Here is a 24445-nt window from a genome sequence, read left to right as displayed (position 1 = left end):
CCATAAAAACAGCTGGACACTGCTGTAAAACTCACATAGTAACTGTTTGTCTCATTTCCACCCTTTAATGTATGGATTTCATCAGCACAATTGAAGGACAATAAAGACTCCGCTTGCCATTTCATTCTCCTACAGGCCATTGAGGGAGTATGGCAGTCATTAGATGAGAGGAAGAGGCAAGGTTAAAGCTAAGTGGGTGCATTTATGATTTCCTGTTGAAGGAAGTGAGTAGCCATCACCCCACCTGTGTCACACACGCCAAAAATCTGGCGAACACACCCTGTGATGCCATGTGAGCTCCTTGCTCTGAGTCGTGCACATTTAATTCAGATGCAGCTCATCCAGTCACAAACTCTCAGCGTCTGTAAAGTGACGGGTCCTGTGCGTCACTGTACACTAACACAATCATTATGGCTTTCTGTAATCCATAATTAGAGACACGACAACAGACACATGCAAAGAGAAAAGCGAGCTTACACAGTGAGCTGGCCACACACGTGCAAATCAGCAAACTCAGACATGGTGAGATGGCAAAGTCTGCTCCATCCTCCTACAGTTTATCATGCACCTGGTAAGCATGAGGGGGATGGCTGAAAGAGCTCTGGGTTAATCTCCGTTCATGGTTAGAGCTTCCTTTCAGTAATTCTGCTTACTTGAAAATGATCATTGGGACCTAAAATGCTAATACCCTCAGTCTCCAAAGTGGGATTTTTCTCTCCTCTATTTATCAAATGAGAAAATGAAGACTTTGTTTAACTTATAAAATGTCATGTGCATTCAAGTTTTCTATGAGAACGAGCTAACTTTATTTTTCAAAGTTGGTTTTTTTTTCAAGAAAAAATTGCCTTGTTTTTGTATTAATGGTGCAAACTTTAAGTCAAACAAACAAGTGAAAAATAATGATCTTTGGGACACTATTTTCAGGTGTTTCATGTGCTTTTGATCATTTCTTAGATGTTTGTTCAAGTTTGAAAGGTCTTGCCATCTTGAGTTAATTTATTTGTGTCTATTATTGTTAGTAAGGTGTTACCATACAGGCTCATTCCTTTAGGTCTCTTACTTATTTTTGCGTTGTGTTTTCTGTGTACTTTAGTTTGTAGTCTAAGATTAGTGTTAGACTTTTCTCCACAGAAAGTGCGTAGTTTTCTTTGTGTCTAGTTAACATCCCTCTGTGTTAATTATACCATTCCTCTGCCTCCCTGTTATCCTGTCCTCTGCAGCTGTTCCAAATCCCCCTGATTAACTCACCTGCACTCAATGCTTTTCTCCAGCCTTTCCTCTGTATCGTTACTTTGCCAGTGCTCCATATAATATGCTTCCTGTGAGTTTTCTACTTATTTTATAATTAAATTAGTGTAGTGTGCTCTTTTCCATAGTCAGTTTATGCACTTAAAGCATTACAGATCAATGACATTAGATATGCAATTTTTTACCATTAAGTACCTAAATTTGTATATAATTGAAACACCCATATTGTCCACTGTGTTTTCCAGAGCAGTTTTGGATAAGGTGTTAAAGTTTTGACATTTATAAACAATCCAGATCAACTAAGACGTTAAAATGTTAAAAATGAAAATAAGAAAAGTCTTTCTCTTTTTTTTATTTTACTGTAGCTATGTCACATAGCAGCACACAGGAGCTTCTCTTTTGCTGGGTGAGATGGAGAACATACCCAAAGGATTTATTTGAAGAGCTAATTTGATAACAAAATATTACCAACCGCTCTGTCTACACAACTTTGTAGAGTCTTGAGGGGCACAGAGGGACATGCTTCAACTGAAGCGAGCAACTGGTGATTCAAGAAGATCCAAACAAATTATCTGATTCAAAGAAATCAGACAACATCTGAATGTATTTTTTTTCAGATGGCAAAAAAACTGCAAAGCAAAGCACAATTTTTGTCTGAAAATATCTAGTTCTACTCTTGGGCAAGAAAAAAGTGCATCTTTACCTAAAAACAGCAGACCTTAAAAATCCATACCTGTTAAGTGCATTCATAATCATTGTCCGGTGGGATGTTAACCTCTGAATGAGTCTGATCCAAATCTTATCCTGTCATTCCTGCCAGGTATATTTTCCCAGATAAAATGAGTTACCTCAGGGTAGCTTCTGAAAGAGAAATAAATCTATAAGTAAGCCAGTCTTTAAAAGAGCTTTTTGAAGTAATGGATTTCCAAGATCTGATTTCCTTCCTTCAAACAGCCAATAATCCTGTCTAAAAGATGTGTAAAAGTAAAAATGTTGTGTGAGTAAAAATAAAAGATAAAGTCAGGACTTGAGGTAACTTGTTATTATGTAGGTGCCAGCATGAGATGTAATAACTTAAAGCAAAAATAAAGTAGTTTCACTCTTTCACTATATTAACAAATATGTACAAACGTTGCATATAAGCTTGATTGCTTTTACTATTTTTTCTTAAATAGTGCAAACATAATGTAAGTGATGGGAGGCGCTCCTTATGTTTGATGTTCTTCACCAAAACATTTCCAGCCGTCTACTTTGTCTTTGTTGTAAATATTTCAGCCAGCTGACAGGTAGGTGAAGGGGAGTCATCAGAATATGAGGTTAACAACCTACTGATACCTACTTATACCTTATTATTATGAGTTTCTTTCTCATTTCGTCAACACACCTTCAGTTTAGTTTGAAACCTTCTCAATGATTAGACAGAGATAGTACCCATATTTTTTCTACATACTTTAAATTAAAGGCATCCAATTAAGATTTTACTACTTCGTTTAAGATTAAATATCTACTGATATTTCCTGCAGCAGATTTGTGCGCTACACATCACAAGTTTAAATCATGAATCCTTTCTTGTTCTTATATATTCACTTGCTTGGTAGCTCTTTGTGTCTATTTTCTGTAAATGGTAAAGCAAATGGTACTCTAAAACTGCCAGGGTTGGGGATGAGTTTCGACTTAACTGCATTATAACATCATATCCCCTTTAACATTTCAGCTAAAGTTGTCTCCAAAGCTAAATAAGCTGAAATGTGGGTCTGACTCCTTGTTACCCTTTCTCTGTTCTGGTGATTTATTCACTTTGCTGAAGACAAATCATGATCTGACATGTCTTCCATAGGCAAGGGAAGTTTTACTATTGACAACTTCAAAGACCAAAACTTCAAAAACTCCAAACTATTCCTTTAAGAACAAAGTCCGGCTGATGATAAGGAGGCTGATTTTTCTTTTTTTTTTTCTGTCTACACTCCTCTCCCCCCTTTCCTCCTTCTTCCCCATTTCCTTTCTCCACCTCTCCTGCTATCATGTAAACTTAAGACACTTCTACAACACCTCAGGCTCCGGAGCGCCAGCAGACATATCTGACGGCTCACATTAGCACAAGTGTCTGTCGGGCACCCTCACACCCCTCAGTCCTATTTGCAGTCTTCCGCTTCTCGCCGGGAGGGGATCTCACCCTCGGCACCCCTCTCACTTTTCTCAACTGTCGACTTAAGCTTTGCTTCCCTCAATCCCGAGAGTTCATTGCCACAACATCACCCTAGAGCGCTACACTAATAAGGACACCTGTTAACAAAAATCCCAAAAGGTGCTGGATCATTCCACAAATTGAGTATGAGGTTATAAACAGCAGAATATGCCAGGGACTCTGTATTTTTATACTGTATTTTAAACTGCACTCCCGAAACATGTCAAAGTTTCCACACTCTAAAAGGAGACCAGCGAAGAAAAACAGTAAAAGGAAGGAGCAGACTTTTTTTATGATGTTTGTCCTATAAACAATAAAGACAGTTTGAACTCCTGGGCTGGATTGAGTACCCACAAAAGGGCGATTAGCACATTAGGAAACATCCTGTTCACTAGTAAGTGCTAATGACATCATATCAGCATGATGTATTTGCACCGTAGGTTGTGACAGATCCGAGGGTCAAGAGAGTTTAATACTATAACTTACTCACACTTAGTGATCATTAACTTACCTCCGAGGCTGTTTTCAGAGTGTGTCAGTGTGTACAGTCACTAATGCATGCCTACGAGTTTAACTGGAAGCAAAGAAAGTAACCACAGGAAGAAAAGCCTTTACATTGAAGACCTGCGGTCAGGCCAAACTTTCCGGCTTTGCTGACCTCTTTACCCTCCTTCTCACAGCAGACATCAAAATTGCTTGCCCTCTACACCCATAAACTCCTGTGCTTGGTTCCACCTCATGCTTCACTGGGCACTCTGGACCACAGATTTATACAGGATATATAAACAACCTGGAGCTCTTAGTAATGCATTTTACTGAAAAAAGAATCTCGAAGTGGTACTTTTTTTCTCATTTACTTCAACTGTGTTATGGGTTCTTTACTTAAATGAATAGTTAGACTTTTTGCTGAAATTTCACTGTCGGATGGGGAGGCAGAGAAGGAAAAGCAAAACCAGTCTCTTTGCTCGTTACACAATCCTTAATATAGATTATCTAAACCATTCTGTGGTCATGTGCAGGTACATAAGTAAAATAGAATATGTGTTCTAATCAGATTAAAACCACCATTTGGAAATAACAACCTTAGAGCAGATTCTTATCATTATACATTATCCCCACATCTCTGTATTATAAATGTATTTCTAGTGGTCTGATAAAATACTCATTTCTTGCATCATGTTTTCATTAACTACACATGGAATGTCATAATTAAGACATAAAAGCTTGAAAACATCTGATTTTGACTAAATTAATTTAAATACTGTGTTTCACTGAGTTGCTAAAATAAATGCACTTTTGAATAATTAACTTTTTAATTGCACCTGTAAAGGCATTGTCCTTCTAGAGGGTGAACCTTCACCTATATTTAGTTTCATCCACCTTCCCATCTATTCTGACTATTTTCCCTGTCTCTACTGAAATAAGGCATGCCCTCAGCATGATGCTGCCACCACGGTGGGTGGCAAGAACTGTTCGATGTGATGTACAGTGTCAGTGTTCCTCCACACAGACCTTTACATGAAGGCCGAAAGCTTTAATTTTGGTTTGATCTGAACAGCGCATCTTGTTCCAGATGTTTTCTTTGCTGCCTAAGTCTGAATGTTTTATAACTTTTTTCCCCTGACAATGGCTATCACAAAAACATTTATAGTAAAGTTTGTGGTTGCAACTTGACAATATGTAAGAAGAAAAAAAAGATCAAGGTGTAAAAATACTTTTGGAAAATTATAAAATTTTGAATCAAAAAATTTGAAACGCACCAGGACAACGGATTAGCTTTTTAAATCTTTTAATGTAATTATTATTGTTTATAATTTTTTGTTAATGTAGATTAAATCTAGACCAGTTAAAAACCTCAGCCAAGTTCTGTCTAAGGCAACTATTTGCATTTTGTAAACATAATCAGGAAGCGGTAAATGTGAGTCATACGAAAAAAATTGGTTATTGCCGTGCGAGTGGCATTTCAAAATAAATGTAATTTAGCCTTAACCATGATGTTTGCTACCACTAAGAATACCTTATTATTGCCTAAAGTTAAATTGAGAATAACAAGCGTATTAAAACTGTTTTCTCACACGACTGCCAACTCCCTACTTGTAAGGAAAAAGAAAAACTATCTGTTTAAAAGTTGACTTTTAGTTCTCAAAGATGCATACAAACAACAGCATTAATGATCACAAAAATGCAAAGATTACTGCAAAATGAATTCAAAATAAATACCTATTACTTGGCAGTAGTATGCTACGTGTACAAAGATTTTCCTTCATCAGCATTCTTATGTGTAATAAAGCTTTTTCTGATGGTGTGAATGCAAACAAATAAACATGGAACTATAATTGTTTTCATATAGGATAATGTAGTTATACTTGTATCATTCTTTTTCGAAGATTAGGAGGACGATATTAGGAACTGACTTTTTATTTTGAATAACAGCATATTAAGTTTTTGAATGATCTCATCTCAGATGAAGGTAAAACAAATATGATTTAATTTTAGAGTGAAATGGAAATTATTTTGAGTTTAATATTTCTATATCCCAAATGTATAGCCCTATTATTTATTGGACAATTTTTATTGATCATATGTTCAGGGGTGGAAAGAGTGTTCTATGCACTGATGAGTTACTAGAATGTAACTATGTTAATCATTATTTAAAAATAAATAAATAAAACCATGCCTTATGTAGTGCTGTTTGTCATTTTAGAAACCATAGTTTCTTCCTTGGATGGTTGTAGCTAAACCAGAACAGAGAGATTTCTCTGTGAGATTTTTGCTGACAGAGTGAAAGTTGTAAATATGAATTCTGGAGTATATATATATTACCAGAGGTTTTTCATAGAATAATCTATTCCTACAGAAATATCACCAAGATTAAGGTGGAGAATGAATAAATCAACATGTCACATTTTCAGCTCTTGAGAATTTAACTCTGTGGTTTCTGAATGTTTCACTTTCGTCATACATCAAAAAATAAGAATCCATAAAGGGGCATTCGTTCATCTAGGACTCTTCTTAGAAGAAATATGCCTACTAATAAAAACACACAGACTCAATACTTATGCAGAGACAGTTCTGCTGATACTTTATCAGCTGATAAATGCTGGTAAAGTGATCTGCACTAAAAACTAAAAACAACTTTACCTTTCAAGACTTAGAATAAACAATCTACAAAAGAAGAAAAGATTTATTTGTACAACTAAATGTATGTGTGTGTGGGCATGTGTGTGCGTGTATGTGTGTGTTTCTGAAAGGTCTGAGACTAAATTATGAAAACTGAAGAAATTAATTTTAGTAAAAATAATTTAGTTATTTTGGGAGAATTTAAAACAAAATTACAAAAATATTCCTTTTTCCTTTGTTGATCCCCATTTTGAATTATTTTTAGACCCTCACACTGATCTATTCTGGGTGAGGGTGAACAACACAATGCTGCTTGGCTACAAAGGCTTTAGATTAGTGAGATTGGCAACAACATAACTACATTTTCATCAATCTTCATTCTGTTGTGCGATATAATGAGCAGCACAGCAGGAGTGAAGAGAGAAAATGTTTTGGTGCCAAGCAGCAAGGCATCTCCAAGCACTAATGCCACTTTAACCATTTGCACTTCCTCCCGGATAAAACAACTCAGAGTCACCATACCGCAGCCATTCAGTTTTACCCCACTCACCCCCTCTTCTCCTCATCCCCTTGTTTTTATGTTCTTTAATTTGGAGGCCACAGGAACCACACCCTCCTCATTGAGCCAAGCCAGCTCCTATTATAGACCTCAGGAAAACTCACATGTCGTGCGCTCGTTGGCAAGAGGGGAAACATTTTAAGATTTTCCCCTGCATCCCAGTGCTGCACCTTGTACGCACATGATTGGCACTTTGATTTTATCAGCTTGTTGTTTATTTTGGTTCTCACAGCCTATTAACTTTGGTTTTTCACAAATAAATATCTCCAGAGGAAATAGATGGAAAAGACAGCTGCTCGTTTTTCCTACCAAATAGCAACCAGTCACAGCCAATTCGTATATTATCCTGACACATATGCAATGTTTCATCACCTGTCATAAATCCTCTTGTATGAGGCCATTTCTTGACTTTTGCAGGCTTTTATTTAACTGTTGGAGCCTTCTGAGAACTCTGGTCAGCATTATAGGCTTCCGCTAACACAATATTCTGTTTGGAGACCTAACACACATTTCATAGTGCAGCTGGTGGCTGGGCAGGATAGGTGGCTCGAAATAGGGTTTTACTGTGTTGAACAGTCATAACTGCACTGACAAAGAGGTTCACAAGCCTTTACAACCCCACATTCAAGATGCAGACACTATGTGAAGGTACTAACACAAAATAATATCCCTTGCACCTTGATGCTTTATTTAACACTTAACTATCACAAAATTCAATGTATTTTATTAGGATGTCTTTTTAGCTACTACAGGGTACTTGAAACTACCAAAGTGTTTCACAGAGTGTAAAGTCACCAGTAACCTAAATAGTAAATATCAATTACAATATGATAACAAAACGATTAAACTGAACCAGTTGAAATGTGGAGACAAAAATGAAATACGTATGACAATTAATACAATGGAAGGTGGAATTTTATGTTCAACTGGAACCAGTAGACCATTTTTCAAAGAGTCCAATAATCAGTAGCTCTAAAAGACAAAGGCCTGTTGCTGCACAGATGAAGTACCACCAATCAGAGAGTTCTGTCACCTTAATTTTCAGCTCTATCAGAACAAATCAAGCACAAGTATGGAATAGTTCTTTGATTTCCGCTTAGTTGGTCTTCATTCAGGGGCTGCACAGTGATGCAGTTGGTAGAGCTGCTGCCTTGCAGCAAGAAGGTCCTGGGTTCGATTCCCGGCCCGGGGTCTTTCTGCATGGAGTTTGCATGTTCTCCCTGTGCATGCGTGGGTTCTCTCCGGGTTCTCCGGCTTCCTCCCACAGTCCAAAAACATGACTGTCAGGTTAATTGGTCTCTCTAAATTCTCCCTAGGTGTGAGTGTGAGTGTGAATGGTTGTGTGTCCTGTATGTCTCTGTGTTGCCCTGCGACAAACTGATGACCTGTCCAGGGTGAACCCCGCCTCTCGCCCGGAATATGGGGATAGGCACCAGCAACCCTCCCGACCCCATTAGGGACAAGGGTGAACAGAAAATGAATTGATGGATGGATGGATGGTCTTCATTCAAGTTATAGTTCAGTTTTTGGTTTGGAACATTTTTTCAACAGTGATAAACTGTCTGGATTAGATCATAACCAAAATTTGCTTTTCTGAGCCAGTTAAAATGATAGTTTTATTTAGAATAACACAGCAAAAATATAACTAGCCCTAGTGATGTAGGTTGACCCCTACATAACTAGGGCTGGACTTTTAACATCTTAATTACAGATTAAAAACAAATACCTAGCTCATATGTCTGTTCAGTGAATAATTTAACAACAAAATGTGGTTTGATTTGCTTATTTTTGTTGATGTATAACAGATAATTTGAAAAAAAATGATTGATAATTTAATTAACTCACTAAAATTTTTTTAGCGAGGCTCACCACTAAAAATAGCACATGGTTTTCAAAATTAAACCTAAAATTCTAAATGCATGATGTGCGTTTTGTCAATATTTTGTCGAACAATTGTATGCTGCAAACATAGCTGTACATTATTTAGGATATGTATGAAAAAAAATTATTATGGCTTATTTTTGGGGCAAACTATCTTAAGATCAGTCAGACTGGATAATTTACATTTACAGAAATTTTATTTATATTTTAGTTACATTAAGTTTGAGGTATTCTACCACATGAATGCGCTTGAAGCTCAGCTTTGATCTAGGATCAATGTTGTGCTGAAAAGAAAACTCTTGCCCAGTCTCATTAACTGTAGCCATTAACAGATATTTTTTTCCCAGTTCTCACTTTTACATAACTGACTAGCTGCGACCAATTTTTCAAAGCTTTTTGAAGACTTTGACACAAAATGATACTGCCACTACCATGTTTCATCATGGGGGTGATATGCTCAGAGTGACGTTTGTTTTTTACCAAACGTCCTTTGCATTTAGACGGTCTATCAGATAAATGATATTGAGATTTTTGTATGTAACATAAAAGTATGTGAAAAAGGTCAATGAATATTTTTCAAGGCACTTTAAAGACATCAAAAAATTTATTCTCTTGGCATTTTCTCTTTTTTGTCTTCATCTACTGTTCCCACTTCATTCCTCCTGTCAACTCTGCCCTACCAGTGCCCCAGTACCAAGCAAAGAGCGTTATATTTGTTATTGTAGCAGTGGAGCTATTGGTCCCAGGATCTCTGGCTGTGCTCTGGCCTACATCTGCCCTCTGAGCTTCACTGCTTGGTACCCGTCGTCAGAGGAGTGCAGGGGAGTCTTAGATACTGCTGTTCTCTGATAAGTCCTGGCCAAAGGAGCCCAGATGGTAAAATAAAAGGGTTAATATTTATTCTAATATTAAGTGCATTATCTAGCTCCATTGTTTTCCCCACAAATAATTAGAGAACCAAATTATCTTGTGAGGGCTTGAGGCTACAGTTAGAGAAAATCGAGACTTAGAAAACAAGAGTAAGCTTAGAAGACAAAAACAAAAAAACTCAGATGAGCCCAGCATTCCTGGCAGAGAAGCAGGTCATTCCATCATTGAAGCCGAGCAAGAACGCCCGCTGCTTTGTACATCTGTGCTTTTTGACCACTGGCCACATTATCAAGTCCCACCCACAGTGTATTTCATCATCTCTCCCAGCAAGTGCCTTAACTTGGCCAAGCACACTGAGGCTGTGTACCACCAGATGTCATTCTGGGTTGCCTGGGTTCAACAGGTGAGTTTGCAAAGTCATAAATGGAAAAGTAAAAAGTGTGATATTTCTGGATAGCATGGTGTGGACTTTGTAAATACGCCTGAAACTCATTCAGGCTGAGATTCTTTTGATTGTGTTTTTCGGTACTCGGTGCCTAAAAAAGTATTCACGCTGCTTCGAGTTTATATTATGTTACAAATACAACTGGAATCTGCTTTTGGGATTTTATGTAATAGTCCAACTCAAAGTAGTGGATAATTGTGAAGTTTAGGGGAAATGACACATAGTTTACTTTCCTTTTCCTAAAAGAAAAATCTAAAAAGTTCAATGTGATATGTATTTGAATCCAGCCATAAAATCCAGTGCAACTGAAACTACAATAGAGTTCACCCGTATAAACCTCAGAATACATTTAGGTGCTCTGTGAAGACCTCAGAGATTTGTTAGAGAATAAACAGCATCATAGAGACTAACAAACACATCAACCAGGTCTGGGATGAGGGTTTGGAGAAGGTTAAAGCAGGATTAAGCAATATCCCAAGAATTGAGTCATTAGAATCTGGAAGAAAAAGCCACCATTGAAAAAAAGTAATTTTTAAAGTTTGCAACAAAACACGTTAGCATGCGGAAGAAGTTGTTCTGATGAGACATGCATGTGGTGGAAAGCCGACACTTGTCCTTACCCACAAACCAGGTGGTGGCAGCATTATGCAGGGGGAGACGCAGTTTCATCAGAGAAAGAGAAGCGAGTCAGAGTGGATGAGAAGGTGCCCGAAGAAGCTTAATACAGGACAGTCCTGGAAAAAAATGTCTAGAAGCTGCAAAAGACTTGAGGCAGAGGTGACGCTTTACCTCAGCAGAGCAATGGCTCTCAGAATACAGCCAAAGCTTCAATGGAATGGCTAAGTTCAAAGTTTACCCATAACTAAATATGAGTCAAAATTTATGGAAAGTCCTTAAATTATAGATCACAGATAATATTGTTTGAAGAAGAATGGATAAAGTCTTATAGTTCTGCATATACCAGTTTAACAAAAAAAAAACAAAAAAACGATAGCATACCCCAAGAGCATGCACCTGTATATCCTCAACAGACCTTGATACATTAAATCAAATCCTGTATGAGTAACTACCTGACAGGAAGACCGGGCTGTCTGTACCAGCTGCAGCATTTATCTGCTTCTGCACACTCCCTGTTCAGCAGCAATGAAAAACCTGCCTTCAATAACAATAATTGGCTGCAGAGATGTTGCTTTTGATCACATAAAACCGAGCACACATTTCTCTGCACTTGTAGGCAGCCGTGCACATGCGTGTGTTTCGACTCCCCCGGGAGCGCACACTCAAAGGACTACATAAATCTGGAAGAGGACAAAAGGCAAACAAACACTGTCAAGGACAGGTTCCATGCACAGAGTTTTAAAACTTGGCTTTTAGCACATATTGATTTTTTTCTATTGCTCACATGTGAAAGACTGCATCAGACATATTTTGAGAAACCTTTTTGCTTTAGAGTCAGAAAGACAGTGATTTATCTGCTTTTAAACAAGCTGACAACAATTGATAGCAAGATTTAAGAAAAAACAAAAATTTTTTTGTTTGAATTTACAAAGAGATACTGAGAAAAAGAGGTACAAACAGTCATAAAAAGTGCGTGTTTATGAGCTTATGTGTGTGAGAAGAGAGGTGGGGAGTGGAAAAACATACAAAAGAACTCGAGAAAGTGTTGAAATGTTTTATGTCTGGAAGCACAGGAGGTGTAAACCTCTGGAGGTGAAGGCTAGATCAGGAGGTTGAAGACTAAACACCAGAAAACACTGCAGGGACCATATGATAACTAACTAATTAAAACTCAGAGGCCGACACCGCCAATCAATACGGCTCGTTTCAGGAGGATATCAGATGGGGATATCTGGTGTCAGATTGTCATGTGTGTGTGGGGGAGCGGGGGGTGAAAAGAGCCTGGACACTGGGCCAGATGTGCTGGTGGAGGGTGAGTCGAGAGGACTTGTTGGACTCTGAAAAGATAAAGTTTCTCTGCACAGCTGCTTTGGCCCACAGACAGAGAGAAACATCTGTATTAACCTCAGCATCACAGGCAGCACACTGTTGAGAGGAATGCAAAGCACAATAGAGAGAAGGGTGGGGAGAGGATGAAGGAGAGATATGAGCTTGTTGCTGAAACTTATATTGAAGCTCTTCACAGAAAAAAAAAAACAGATTAGAGCCTGATTAACTGTGAAACAATCCTCTGATGTTACAACAGAATGACACAACTGCTTCTGAGTTTGTAGTAAGAGAGCAAGCTGGTGACAGAGTTCTGTCCGAAAGCCAAAGCCTCTAAATTTTTAAACTAATTTACCAGTTTGACATTTCTTCTTTCCTGCTGTTCACAATGTTGCCTCTAAGCCACAAAATAACACTGAAGAAACTTGAAGAGATGGGTGCAGCAAACGGGCGAGGGCCAGGTGGTGCCCGATCAGGTCACAAAGGTAACACAGAGAACCTCTGCCTCCTCTCATTACTTGGTTTGTACATAAGCATGACTTTAGCATGCATCGGTTCTGCGAAAAGTGGAACTGGCAACATGAGAAGTTTGAGACAACACGAGTAGTGAAGCTATGAGAGTGGAAAAAATTCCAGCTGTACTTTATTTGTTTACTGTTTTTCAACCTGAGAGATGAATCCCATCTGGTTTAGATTAACAGCAGCAGAACACTGAACAATTAAAATACTCTCTTGTAGCACGTTTCCCAGTGGTTTGATATTTGTTTGCGTTTTTACATGTTTTTCCTCTGCAACCGCAACAACAGTCTCAGTCCAGACAGAATGACATTTCTGGATGAGTCAATGAACACAGGTTAATACTCCACAGCCTTTGTCACATTTTGAAGCATAAAACTCGAACTTCAAATATATTTAATGGTGTGGAATTGATACGTGATTTTAAATTGCTCACAATTAAAAATCTGAAGAGTGACATGTGCATTTGGATTCAAACCTTTTGCTATAAATCCCACTGGAACAAATAGGAAGGCACCTAATAAGTACAATTCAACATTTGTGATTTAATCTCAGTATAGATCCAGCTGCTATATGAAGGTCTCAGTGGTTTATTGGTGAACATTAAAAAAGGATCATGAAGACCAAGAAACACAGCAGGTGTAAAGCAGAGGCTACAGAACAATAATCTTTGAAAATCCCAGAGCACCACTAAATCCACCAGCCAATAATGGAATGTATATAACAGAACCAGAAATCTCATAAGACATCGTTTAACACCAAAACTGTCAGGCCAGGCAAATAAGACATGAACCAGAGAAGCAGCTAAGATGTCTATGGTTACTCTGCAGGTTCTGTAAACCTCTGCTGCTCTGGTGGGAGAAACCATCAGCAGGACAACTATTACATGCTACAGGTCTAGCCTGTATGGAAAAGTGGCATGAATAAAGCTGTTGTTGAAAGGAAACAACAAGAAGTCAAATATGCAGTTTTTAATATGCCATGTATGTGGATTTTATTAGATAAGAGCAAAAATTTATCTTTTTGCCTTGTATGGCCAAAAACTAGTACACAATGATCACAACACACCATCCACACCATAAAATAATGGCTGAATCATGCTGTGGGTAAGCTGTCTCTTTTTGTTTTTTTAGCAGGGATAGAAAAACAAGTTCATGATGATCGGTTTACGGACAAGCCAAAACCTGGAAAAAAAAATCTTAAGAGGCTGCAGAAAATTTGAGACCAGACATGGAGGTTCACCACCTCAGCAGGAAGGTGGTGAGAATCCGTAGCTACAAAGTTACCAATTCTCTGTAACTCTGGCTCCAGAGTTACAGAGTTTAGATCAAAGCATATTCGTATGTTAGAATTACCAATTTAAAATCCAGATCTAAATCTAATTGAGAGACTGGAAAGCTGATGTTCAAATATGCTCTCTCCTTCTAATCTGGATGAAACTGAGCCATTTTCCAAAGATAAATATGCAAACAGAGGTCCACCCCAAGACATGTAAAGCTGATAGAGAGCTGAAATTCAAATCACAAATGGATGACACTTTTATTTTTGCTATTACTTTGGACTACTTTGTATTTCTGTATCTCAGCAGCTAATACAAAATGCGATGTAAATGGGGTGTAAATACTTTTGCAAGGTACAATCTCTCCTATAAACACACAAATGCTGATTAACCAGATAAAAGCCTACATCCAGCATTAAGGCTCAACAAAAGCAGAATTTATTTAAGGAAATACAATCTATCATCAAATAAACCTATATGATCATTGAAATATTTTCTCACTCCATAAAGACCTGACAATAATAAATTAATTTATGAGAAGTAAAGAAAGTGAAGCCAAAAATATATTTTGAAAAATTACCATAAACTGCATGGGTTTGGAGACCAACCAATATGAGTAACACTAGCATACCCACCCTCAAATTATGTGATATAAATATTTTTGTGCTATAATGTGTTTGTTTTTGCTGTGAACACATCCAATGCCATAAATGTAATTTTAGAAAACATCAAATCATAAAGCTTTAATTCTGTAAGTTGGAGCCTTGGAGCTTGAGGCTGTTAGAGTTTGGATAATTTTGAATAATGTTAAAAAAAATCATTGCATTTATTTATTTTTTTTTTTTTGAGGATAGCATACAGGGTGAAAGGTCTTGCCTTCATCTTCAGTCAAATAACAAAAATACTGGGACATTGTGGCTCTATTAGACCTCCGATTTACTGAAAAGTTGTGTCATTCCAACTTTCGGTCATAGTTATAGTCGATGTGGGGTTGCATGAGAAGAGGGAAAACAAGGAAGCTGTGACTAACATACCTCATGATAACATCTTACTGTAAAGGGTCTGATCCCCACTCCCTCCCTCACACACACGCACACGCACACGCACACGCACACACACACACGTGCAGACACAGGTGATGAGCCTGCTGCTCTTTTAGTCATCCGGTGTGCAAACAACAAAGGTTAAATAGCAAGACCTCCTCTGTTTAAAAAGACCTAAAAGGGTTATGCAAGTTAGGCTGAGTGATTGTTTTTACTCCAATGGGAGGAGAAGGATTGGTGTGCATCAGTTCAACATAGGCTGAACTTTACAGGCCAAAGCTATTGCCAAAAGCCACGGAAGTCGCGGTTTGTTAAGGAGGAAATGCTTTAGCAGACAGTGGCCGAGGGCTAATGCTGCCAGAGACCAAAAGCACCACCGTAAATAATCACTACAGGTAGAAAGACAGTATCATTTTGTGTGGTCAGCTTCAGAGACTTGTGTGTTGTATTATGTTGCTGCATGATTGTGTCTGGCTCACACCCAGTGTCTGGGTGACCTGTGTTTGCATGTAGCAGTGTGAATTCTGAATGCATGCTGTAAGTCATTTACACAGCTGGGCTTTTAAACTCCAGTGACTCAATACAGGACGTCCCTGGCCTGGGGTCTGTCCCAAAAAACCCACACACAACCTCAGCTGGCTCCTCTGGATTCACAACAGAGCTCCAAGAAGCAAAAACAAAGCGTATTGAGAAGGATTAGCCAAAGAATTCATATTAAGTCATTTGGTGGCTCCTTCAGCGAATCACTCTACGACTTATATATGGACTTTAACAAAGACGTAGGTCAGTGTATGAAAATGGGCCTTTGCTGCAACCAGGGCGCAAAGTCTGACTTATATGTGTTGGCTTTACAGATGCAGAGTCATGCAGCAGTTTGAGGAGTGTATTTTAAAATTAAAACTGTGCCTGTTTAGCTCTCAAGACAACCTAAATGAGAAAACAAAAGCCACAAAGTGCAAATGTGGAAAAGAAGGAATTTAGAGGAAACAGTCAGTTTAATTGCCATCACTTTCTTCTCTCTCTCCTTCTCCCTTTAATTTTTCCTCCTGCTCTCAAGTGAAAGGTAATGAAGCAATGAAATAAAGGTCTTCCACAAATGTTTAATTATAAAAACGCAAAATTTTGCAAAGAAACAGAAAAAAAACCCACACTGATATTTGCAGCATGTGACAGAATGTCATCACAAATACCCTCTTTGTGTCTAAATGAGAGACATGAACATGTGCCTTAAAGGCTCCATCTGGCCAAAGTTCATTTAAAATGAGATTACCTGCAAGATATAAAAACAGAAGTGTGACTTTCCTTCTGCTCCTTTTTAACGTATATTCAATAAAACAGTTTCCACTTTTTCTGGTGGAAGCCATCTTTCAGAAGCCCTAAGAGTGGGTTTATCTCTTGCCTTTGTGGCTCCAAAGCCCTCTGCTACCCCTTGAGGCTGCTGCAGCCTTGCCTCTTGACTTTGTGAGTCTATGTGGTCAAATCCATCTGTACTGCAGCCTGTTGAAAATAGTCACAATACATCAGCTCCCACAGTAATTACACATTGCAGTGAAGGGAGCCAGTGTCACCTCCCTCTTTCTTGCCAAGATACTTACACAATGGTCTTTCCAGGATGGAAAGCAAGTAGAAATATATATATATATATATACACGGTCATATATGCTGTATCTGACCGCTCTAGTCATTTTGGTCTACATCCCAAGTGTTATGAGGACCTGACTAAAGCTATCTACACATCACCCTGAAGGCATTATCCCACTGTGTGACATGATACTGGCAGCATCATGCTGTGGGGATGATTTTTTTTTTATCACAGACAGTAAAGGTAGTTAGAGCTTAGGTAGATAGGTGGAGGTAAATAAAGGGAAATCCTGAAATAAAATCTGTTAAAGGCAGCAAAATACTTGAGAATGGAGCAGATATCTTAAATCTTAAAGCAGAACAGCAACCATGATTATATACAATAGAACACGTTAGTTCTGTACATAATGAGGTGTCAAAATGGACCAGTCAAAGCCCAGATGCCCAATTGAGTATCTGTGGTAAAACTTGAAAAGATGTTCACAGATGCCCCACTTCCAATCTGACAGGGTTTAGGAGGAATGAGCAACACATCAATCAGATGTGCTCCAGGCTGACAACCGTTGCAGCTAAAGGTGGTTCAACATAATATTAACTCCGAGGACCTTAACACAAATGCACGCAATATTTCACAGATTTTTATTTGTAATATTTCAAAAACTTATTAACTTTTCTTCCACAATTATTCACTACATCGTGTATCCCCATGAAATAAAATTTGATTGAAATGAATTTAAGTCCATGCCTGAATGGGGCAATACGAGGTAAAGCACTGCATCTAAAAGAAGAAAAAAAAAAACTAATTACCGATGTGAAGTGCATGCTACAAAGTCACAACTCACTCATTTGCAAACAAATCTGATTAAACTAAGTTGAAATCGCTGCTGACTGACATTATTCTGATATCTCCGTTTCTACAGGGATGTCTCCAGATTAGAGTGAACGGAGGACCCGGTGGTGCACTTTGAACCTACTCCTCTGTTGACTCATTCTTCAGATAAGGCCTGGCTGACATATTAGCTGCGAGCTGCTCCTTCATCCGCAACTAAAGCACCTGAAAATTATAGTTCCTCTCAGCTGTTTAACAAAGGGGTTCAGTGGAATTTGACTCTCCTGGTATTAGCTGGGAAACTGCGCTTTAGTTTTATAAACACAGTTATTGTGCGCGCGCGCACAGGTGTTACAACAGAAGGGTTCATAAACTGTTCTTACAGATGATATGGCAAGAAAAATGACCCTAATCCAGTTCTCACATATTTTAATCTAAGTGAAAGGCAGACGCAACTTGGAAAAAAGAAAAAAAAAGAATATATATATATATATATATATATATATATATATATATATATATATATATATATATATATATATATATATATATATATATATATATATATATATATATATGGTTGTTGTGTTTTTTCTTATGGAAGAAAAGAGGCTGATGAAGACTTGAATGAATACAGAAGCTTACCTAAATTCACAAAGCTCATGACCATGTCAGCGTCATTCAAGAAGTTGTTATCTTGCAGGCTGGCAATCGGTGGGCCTTGTGTCGTGAAAATGGGCTTGTAAGGGTAAGAGTATCTCGTCTCGTCCCCATCCGTGGACATGGCGTTGTACAGGTCCAGCATGAACATCGGGGCAGCGTTGTGCTTCCCATGGAGGTGAGGCCGCGGCCGGTGCGGCAGCCCCAAGATCGACAGGATCTCCCGCTGCATCTCCTTGCGCTCCTGGCTCTTCAGCCGGCGGTGGATAAAACTTGAGTGGAACTCATTGTCCAAGGTAAAGTTCGTAAAGGTTATATCCGCCAGCACGCAGTAGCTCCACACCAAGAGCAAAACGGGCGCATGCCTGTCCAGAATATGTGCCATTGCGCCTCTCCGTGCGTAATTGCGCCAATAGCTGATCGCCGAAACTCAGAAGAAAATATATGGAACTCTTAACAGCAAGGCAACCCTGTAATCAATATCCAAAAATCACTTACAGTCCCTCATGGTGAGGGGAACCTTTCTAAGTGATTCATCAAGTCAGCGGAAAAGTCCTTTAATAAATCACTTTTCTGGATGGATTGAAGTAGCGCGCGCCTCGATCCTCATTCAAATCCTTGCGGTTAAAAGTTACCAACTGCGGTGCAGCATGCAACTGCGGAGAGGAGACTGCGAGCGCATGCATTTCACTAAACAAGTTGTAAGGAGGCGCTGAGCGCTGGGAGGAGTAGGAGAAGGAGGGAAAGAAAGACGAAGAGGGCGCATATGCTCTCTCTTTCTCTCTCTCTCTCTCTGAAGCAAGAGCGACTTTTGCTTTGTTGCCCGTTGGAAAAGGTCTCCAAGCGACACGTGCAAAATAGAAAACGAAGTGAATATGGGATAGGTATTACGGTGCTTCAGTATGAGTTGTTGCATTTAAATTCCTTTCGTTTGCGAGAATTCACTGACAACAATAAAACTGGTGATTTCAGTGAAGGCTTAGAAACACACATCATTGAAAAGAGTAATCATTTTTCGTCAGGGATTACTTCGATACCGTGGGAGCCGTTGCAACATGCAGTTGTTGCGCTGCCTAATCTGCAGGTGCACGGTCTGAATACAAGGGGTCATGTGGGTTTGAGCCCAGGCTTTATAGTCTGTTGTTCTTTGATGTCAAAAAGGCGCAGATACATTCAGAGCTATAGCTCGAGGGTATAAGCAAAAATCACGGCTGCTTCGAGCACACTGCAAGCATGGGAACCTCAAAAGAATTAATACAGGAGAGTTTAACAAGGCAGTATAAGTATACAGACATTAAACAAATTTCCCATCTTCTTTGCAAAGGATCTCTTATTGTAAGTTTGTCAGCATCGCTGTGATAGATGAAACACTTGTGGTGCATCATGTCTGTGCTCAGAAGTTGAATTTTTTATGTTTCTGTTGGAAACTTATCAAGAATGCCAGTTGAGGTTGGAATTCTCACTGGGAAATTTGGAGGTCAGCAAGCAGTCCGGAGTTCACTATCCAATATGGCTGCTGCTCTGCTTTAACATTGTTAAAGTTACAGATTTAAACTGCTTTTTAGCGATTCTGATGGTTTTCACCGTCTATTTGTGATCATTTTTCTTTCTTGAATATCTTAAATATTGCAATCCACTTCATGAGGAGTCTGAGCATTCTAGTGTTAATTTCAAAAATCTTATAAATATCTATGTGGTCTTACCTATATGATTTATACCAGACTTATCTTCCTTTGCAAGCTCTTAGAACAGCCAATCAGCTGCTTTTAGCTGTCCTAAACACTAGGCAGAAACTTAGAGGAGATCAAATTGACTTTGTGACTCCTTTGGAGTGTATTCCCTTTGACTATTAGACAGGCCTCTTCGCTCTCAACTTCTAAGTCTTTTAAGCATCTTTCTTCAATAGGTTTTGACCCGGCTTGAGCTGACATGTTACTTGTATTTGCTTTATTCGTATTTTATGTGTGTTTTAATGTGTGTTTTTTGTCTGGATTTGTTTTTCTGTTATTTAGCATATTATTCCAACTGAGATGTGGATTTCTGCAGCACCTCCATAGTTACCTTTTGGTTGCTTCTTACGTGCTCTCCTCTCCTGACATTTTGGCTCAAGTGAACAGCCACATCTAAGTAGCTTTCCATTTTTAGATGATAGGTTGAGCAGGGCTGTATGAGCGTTTCAAAACTATGTAAAAAATGTTTAAAGCTAACTTTTCTTAAACCTTATCTACAAATTTCTCCTTGACCCTCATGCTGTTTTCTTTGGTGTTCATGATGCTTTTTGTTCAGTAATGTTTTCCAACGATTAAACTGAGCAGCTTTAAAGTGCGTTTAGGTGGGCTCTGATTAGCAATTACTGTAGGTTACGGTACTTTTGAATACTTCTGCTTGTACTAGTCTTTATTAAGGGATATGATAGTAACAATGGCGAATACACATGCACAACACACCTTTCATATTTTTGTGAAAAAAATCAAAAATATTCAGTGAAATTATGCTCTGCTTTTGTGCTGGACTTTTGCATAAAATCCCCAGAACACATCATTTGTTAAATGAGAAAATTTGAAAAAAAAAAAAGTTTAAAGAATAGGAATTGCAATGCAGAATAACTCACCCTCCCCCCCTTTAATACTACTATTCTTGTCTTCAAAAGCATTCCTCTCTGCTTTTTTCAGTTACATTGTTTAAAACACCTCACATTTTGCATGCTTTTTCTGTACACCAGATTCCATTTGATTTTAACAGGCCTCTCAATGGGGACTTGTAAACTATCCGGTGCTCAGACAGATCCAGCTAATGGCTGCAGGTGTTTACAATACAGCAGCTTCTGACCGGGACCATTAAAAGGGGTTTGAATGAAAATCCACCTCTTCCACTCTTCATCACTTTCTTTCAGTATGTGATTCTTGTGCTTTATTTCCTATGCTGTAGGGTTGGTGAGGTCAAATCCCCTCCAATAGCTCCTCAGTTTGTGTCCAGAGAGGGGCAGACAAACCTGGACAGCACAAAAGGAACAGACCCCCTTTTGTTTAGTCCTTCGTGAGCCCGGTGACAGTCCCTGTAAACAGTGGGCACAAGCTGAGGCCAACCAGGGTGAGCTGCACTGAGGGGCCTTTGACAAGGGGAATTAAAGCAGAAAAGCAGAACAAACCATGTTTGAAAGCTCTGTCGGCGAAACGCATCGGATAAAGCTGTTGAAAGAATGACCATGATTTTCCTTGAGTAAGTCACACTGAATGAAGCAACCAGGATTAACAAAGATACGGAGTGATGTCGGAGCTGCCACCTTAATGCGATTAAATGACTTAGTAAAGAACCGTGCCAAAAATTTCAGCTACATTGATGAGGAGACAATGTCTGGGGAAATTGTGAAGCTTTTAAAATACTATTTCTTCAGCCTAAATGCTTTTTTGTGCTGTTGGGAAGTTTTAACCCACTAAGTCAAAAATTTGGACAGACCTTGTTCAGTTAGATAAAAGACTTGAAATTATCTGTCTTCATAAATCATTATTTTGAACTAAATATGTACCTCTATCTTTAATTTTGACTCCAAGGTTGGACAACAGAAAAAATATGTTTTCTGTTTTTTTTATTATTATCATTATTTTATTTTACCAGGTTTCAACTAATGGATGAAGTAAAGAATGTCCATTAAGAACACATGGACTTTTGTTACTGTTAAAAAGATGCTAATCACTTTATTTAATACTGAAATCTAATATGATCTGCTGAACTTTGGTTTTCTGTTTTACTGCCTTCTGTTTGTTATATATATTTAGAGGATTTCTGTGTTTCATTAAGTTATTCACTTCCTGCTCACTTGTATTCAGTTAATGTCTTAGTTTCTTCTCTTGATCTCCTTCTGCTTTATTTCTGTGTGATCTCCAGTCAGCCTCGGTCAGTTGCTCCGGTTCATTATCTCCTATAACTGCTGCATCTCAGTTAGTCACACATCTCTTCCTTGTGCCAATAGTCTCCTCCCCACTATTTATGCTCATTTATGCTATACTCACACTCTGTTTCTCCCGTTTTTGTTTCTCTTGCTTTGTCAGGTTGTTTTTCCATTTATGTTTAATCTTGTTTTGTAATAATTCATTATGAGTAATTTACTCACTTTATACTGCCTCGAGTACTCCACCAAACCATGATATGAAAAAAACATTTTTGATCACTTAAAAATAACAATTTAGCTTTTTATATGCTTTGAAATTAACTGAATGTTTTCAGCATTACCACTTTGATCAAAAATTGGACATAAAATCAATACAGACTTTTAATATATTGTTAAATATTGAGTTTTAGTGATGTTATCTAGATTTTCATGACAATTCTTATTGACATTATGAGGCGGCCCTTTTTATCTGACACACTTGATGTTTTGCATCAAGAGTGTAATTTGGTCCAACAGTTACCAAAAATTGTTGAACACAACAATTTTTGGTAATGCTAAAGCCAAACATTTACCACTTTATTTTGATCTGTTTTTGGTGAAAAAATCTATAACACAGTATGCTGGGTCACAATTTATAACTCAGCCATAAATGTGTCAGATCAACAAAGGAAAAAGACATTGAATTGTTATCAACTCAGCAGTTTTAAGAATGTAGGAGGAAGCTGTTACAATAAAAGAGTTGTACTTTCAGAGTTTATTACTTAGATCACAAGCTTGTGATATCTATTGTCATCTGCTTGTACTTCTTCAACTTGACTTGTGTTTTTATATCAGCATGTAGCACAAAGCATTTCAACTGTACTTTAACATTTATCCCCTTCATCAACAACTCCTCTCTGCACTGAAACAGGTTGTAGGAGGATACAAAGTTTCAAAGAAGACCACACAGAAGTGCAGTAAAACATCCCCAGACACAATTTAACACTCATGTAACATTGTCATCTGTTCGTCACATTGTTCTCTCTTTTTCTTTCTTTTTATTTTTTGTTAAAGCCCTTGTGCATTGCAAGAGATGCTGCTCTTCCTGTCTGCTTGGTTAACTCTGTTTAGGAGCTCAAAGCATGTGGTCAGAGGTCATATTAATATTTGTTTCATGTGTTGCCTCAGAGAGCAGCAGGCAGTAATGCTTTGAAGATCTGTGGATGCAGAAAGGCGGATGAGGTTTGGGGAAATGGGTCTGTAGAGTAAATCTGTCTTTTAAAAAAAAATGTCTTAAAAGGTTTAAATGTGGTGTCGGCTGCAAGGACACGATACGGTGCAGACACATGTTCTTTTTTCCTCCCCATCCATCCCAATCTGCCTGTCCAGTCCTCCTGGTTTTTGGCCTAACCCTGATGTGTACAGTGCACAGGCTGATGGCCTATTAAAACAGCCTAACCAGGTGGAGCTTGGCTATTGCAAATGTTCCCCTTCTGGTGTCTCGCACATCCAGGGGCCTCATGAACATATGAGACGCAGCTGTGAGACAAGCAGACAGAAAAAGAAAAAGAGTGGGTGGACATGAGAAAGAGCTTTGAAATGGTTCATTTTATGTCATACATTTAGGATTTGGTTATGATTATATTTATCTTTTAAGGCCTGATCCATTGAATATTAGTACAAATATTCTACATTTTAAATACAGAAGTGACTATTGAATAAATTTATATATATTACCTCTTGGATTTTTATATTTTATATTTTAAGTGGTGCAAACTGAGATTATGGAAATGTATTTGTTATTGCATTATCCTCAACCAAAAAGAATAGATTTTATGTGACTTCAACAAACATGGATGAAGCAAAATAAAATAAAAATGAATGAGTTGTTAGATGGTATATCACCATATCTTAAGAAATAAATAATAAGAGCTACATGGATTTACACTGACAATGACAATTAAAATATTTTTGTTGTATTGATTTATTACAACTTCCCTTATTTTTTAGTTTACTTCCTGGAAGTAAATTTATGATCGTGTTAAGTCAAGAATAAACTGTGAGTTTAACCAATGAGTTTAATTACCACCAAGGCAGACCACTATCAGTCCTGTAAAATTGGGAAATCGCTTTAATTTTAAGAACTTGTCTGAAACATGAAGTAGGCTAAAATTTTCCTAAAAGCAACACATGCTGTTTTGATGTAAATAAATTCAAGAGCAGTTGAGAAAATTGAAGACTGACATCTATCAGTCTTAAAAATAAAAAGCTTAGAAAGCCATTTCTAAGAAGTTGAAACTCAGGTGAAAGACACTGAACCATTAAGGTCCTATAAAGACTCCTGTTGGCCCACCTGACTAAGCAAATCAGCACAAATCAAGAACCCTCACCCCAATAAGTGAGACCTCTGTATTGCT

At 38.1% G+C, this 24445-nt stretch overlaps 1 protein-coding gene across 1 annotated transcript in view; it reads right to left on the bottom strand.

The window, feature by feature from the left end:
- The window catches only part of bmp7b (bone morphogenetic protein 7b), a 33204-nt gene extending 12571 nt beyond the window's left edge, over nucleotides 1-20633 (bottom strand). The window contains exon 1 of the mRNA XM_044119697.1: nucleotides 18146-20633. Coding sequence (XP_043975632.1) covers nucleotides 18146-18545 — 400 coding nt within the window. The 5' untranslated portion in view covers nucleotides 18546-20633. The remainder of the gene's footprint in view (nucleotides 1-18145) is intronic.
- Between the last annotated feature and the right edge of the window lie 3812 nt (nucleotides 20634-24445).

The sequence above is a fragment of the Gambusia affinis genome, linkage group LG01 (assembly GCF_019740435.1).
Source record: "Gambusia affinis linkage group LG01, SWU_Gaff_1.0, whole genome shotgun sequence".
Taxonomy (NCBI): domain Eukaryota; kingdom Metazoa; phylum Chordata; class Actinopteri; order Cyprinodontiformes; family Poeciliidae; genus Gambusia; species Gambusia affinis.
This window is presented reverse-complemented; position numbering and strand designations above follow the sequence as displayed.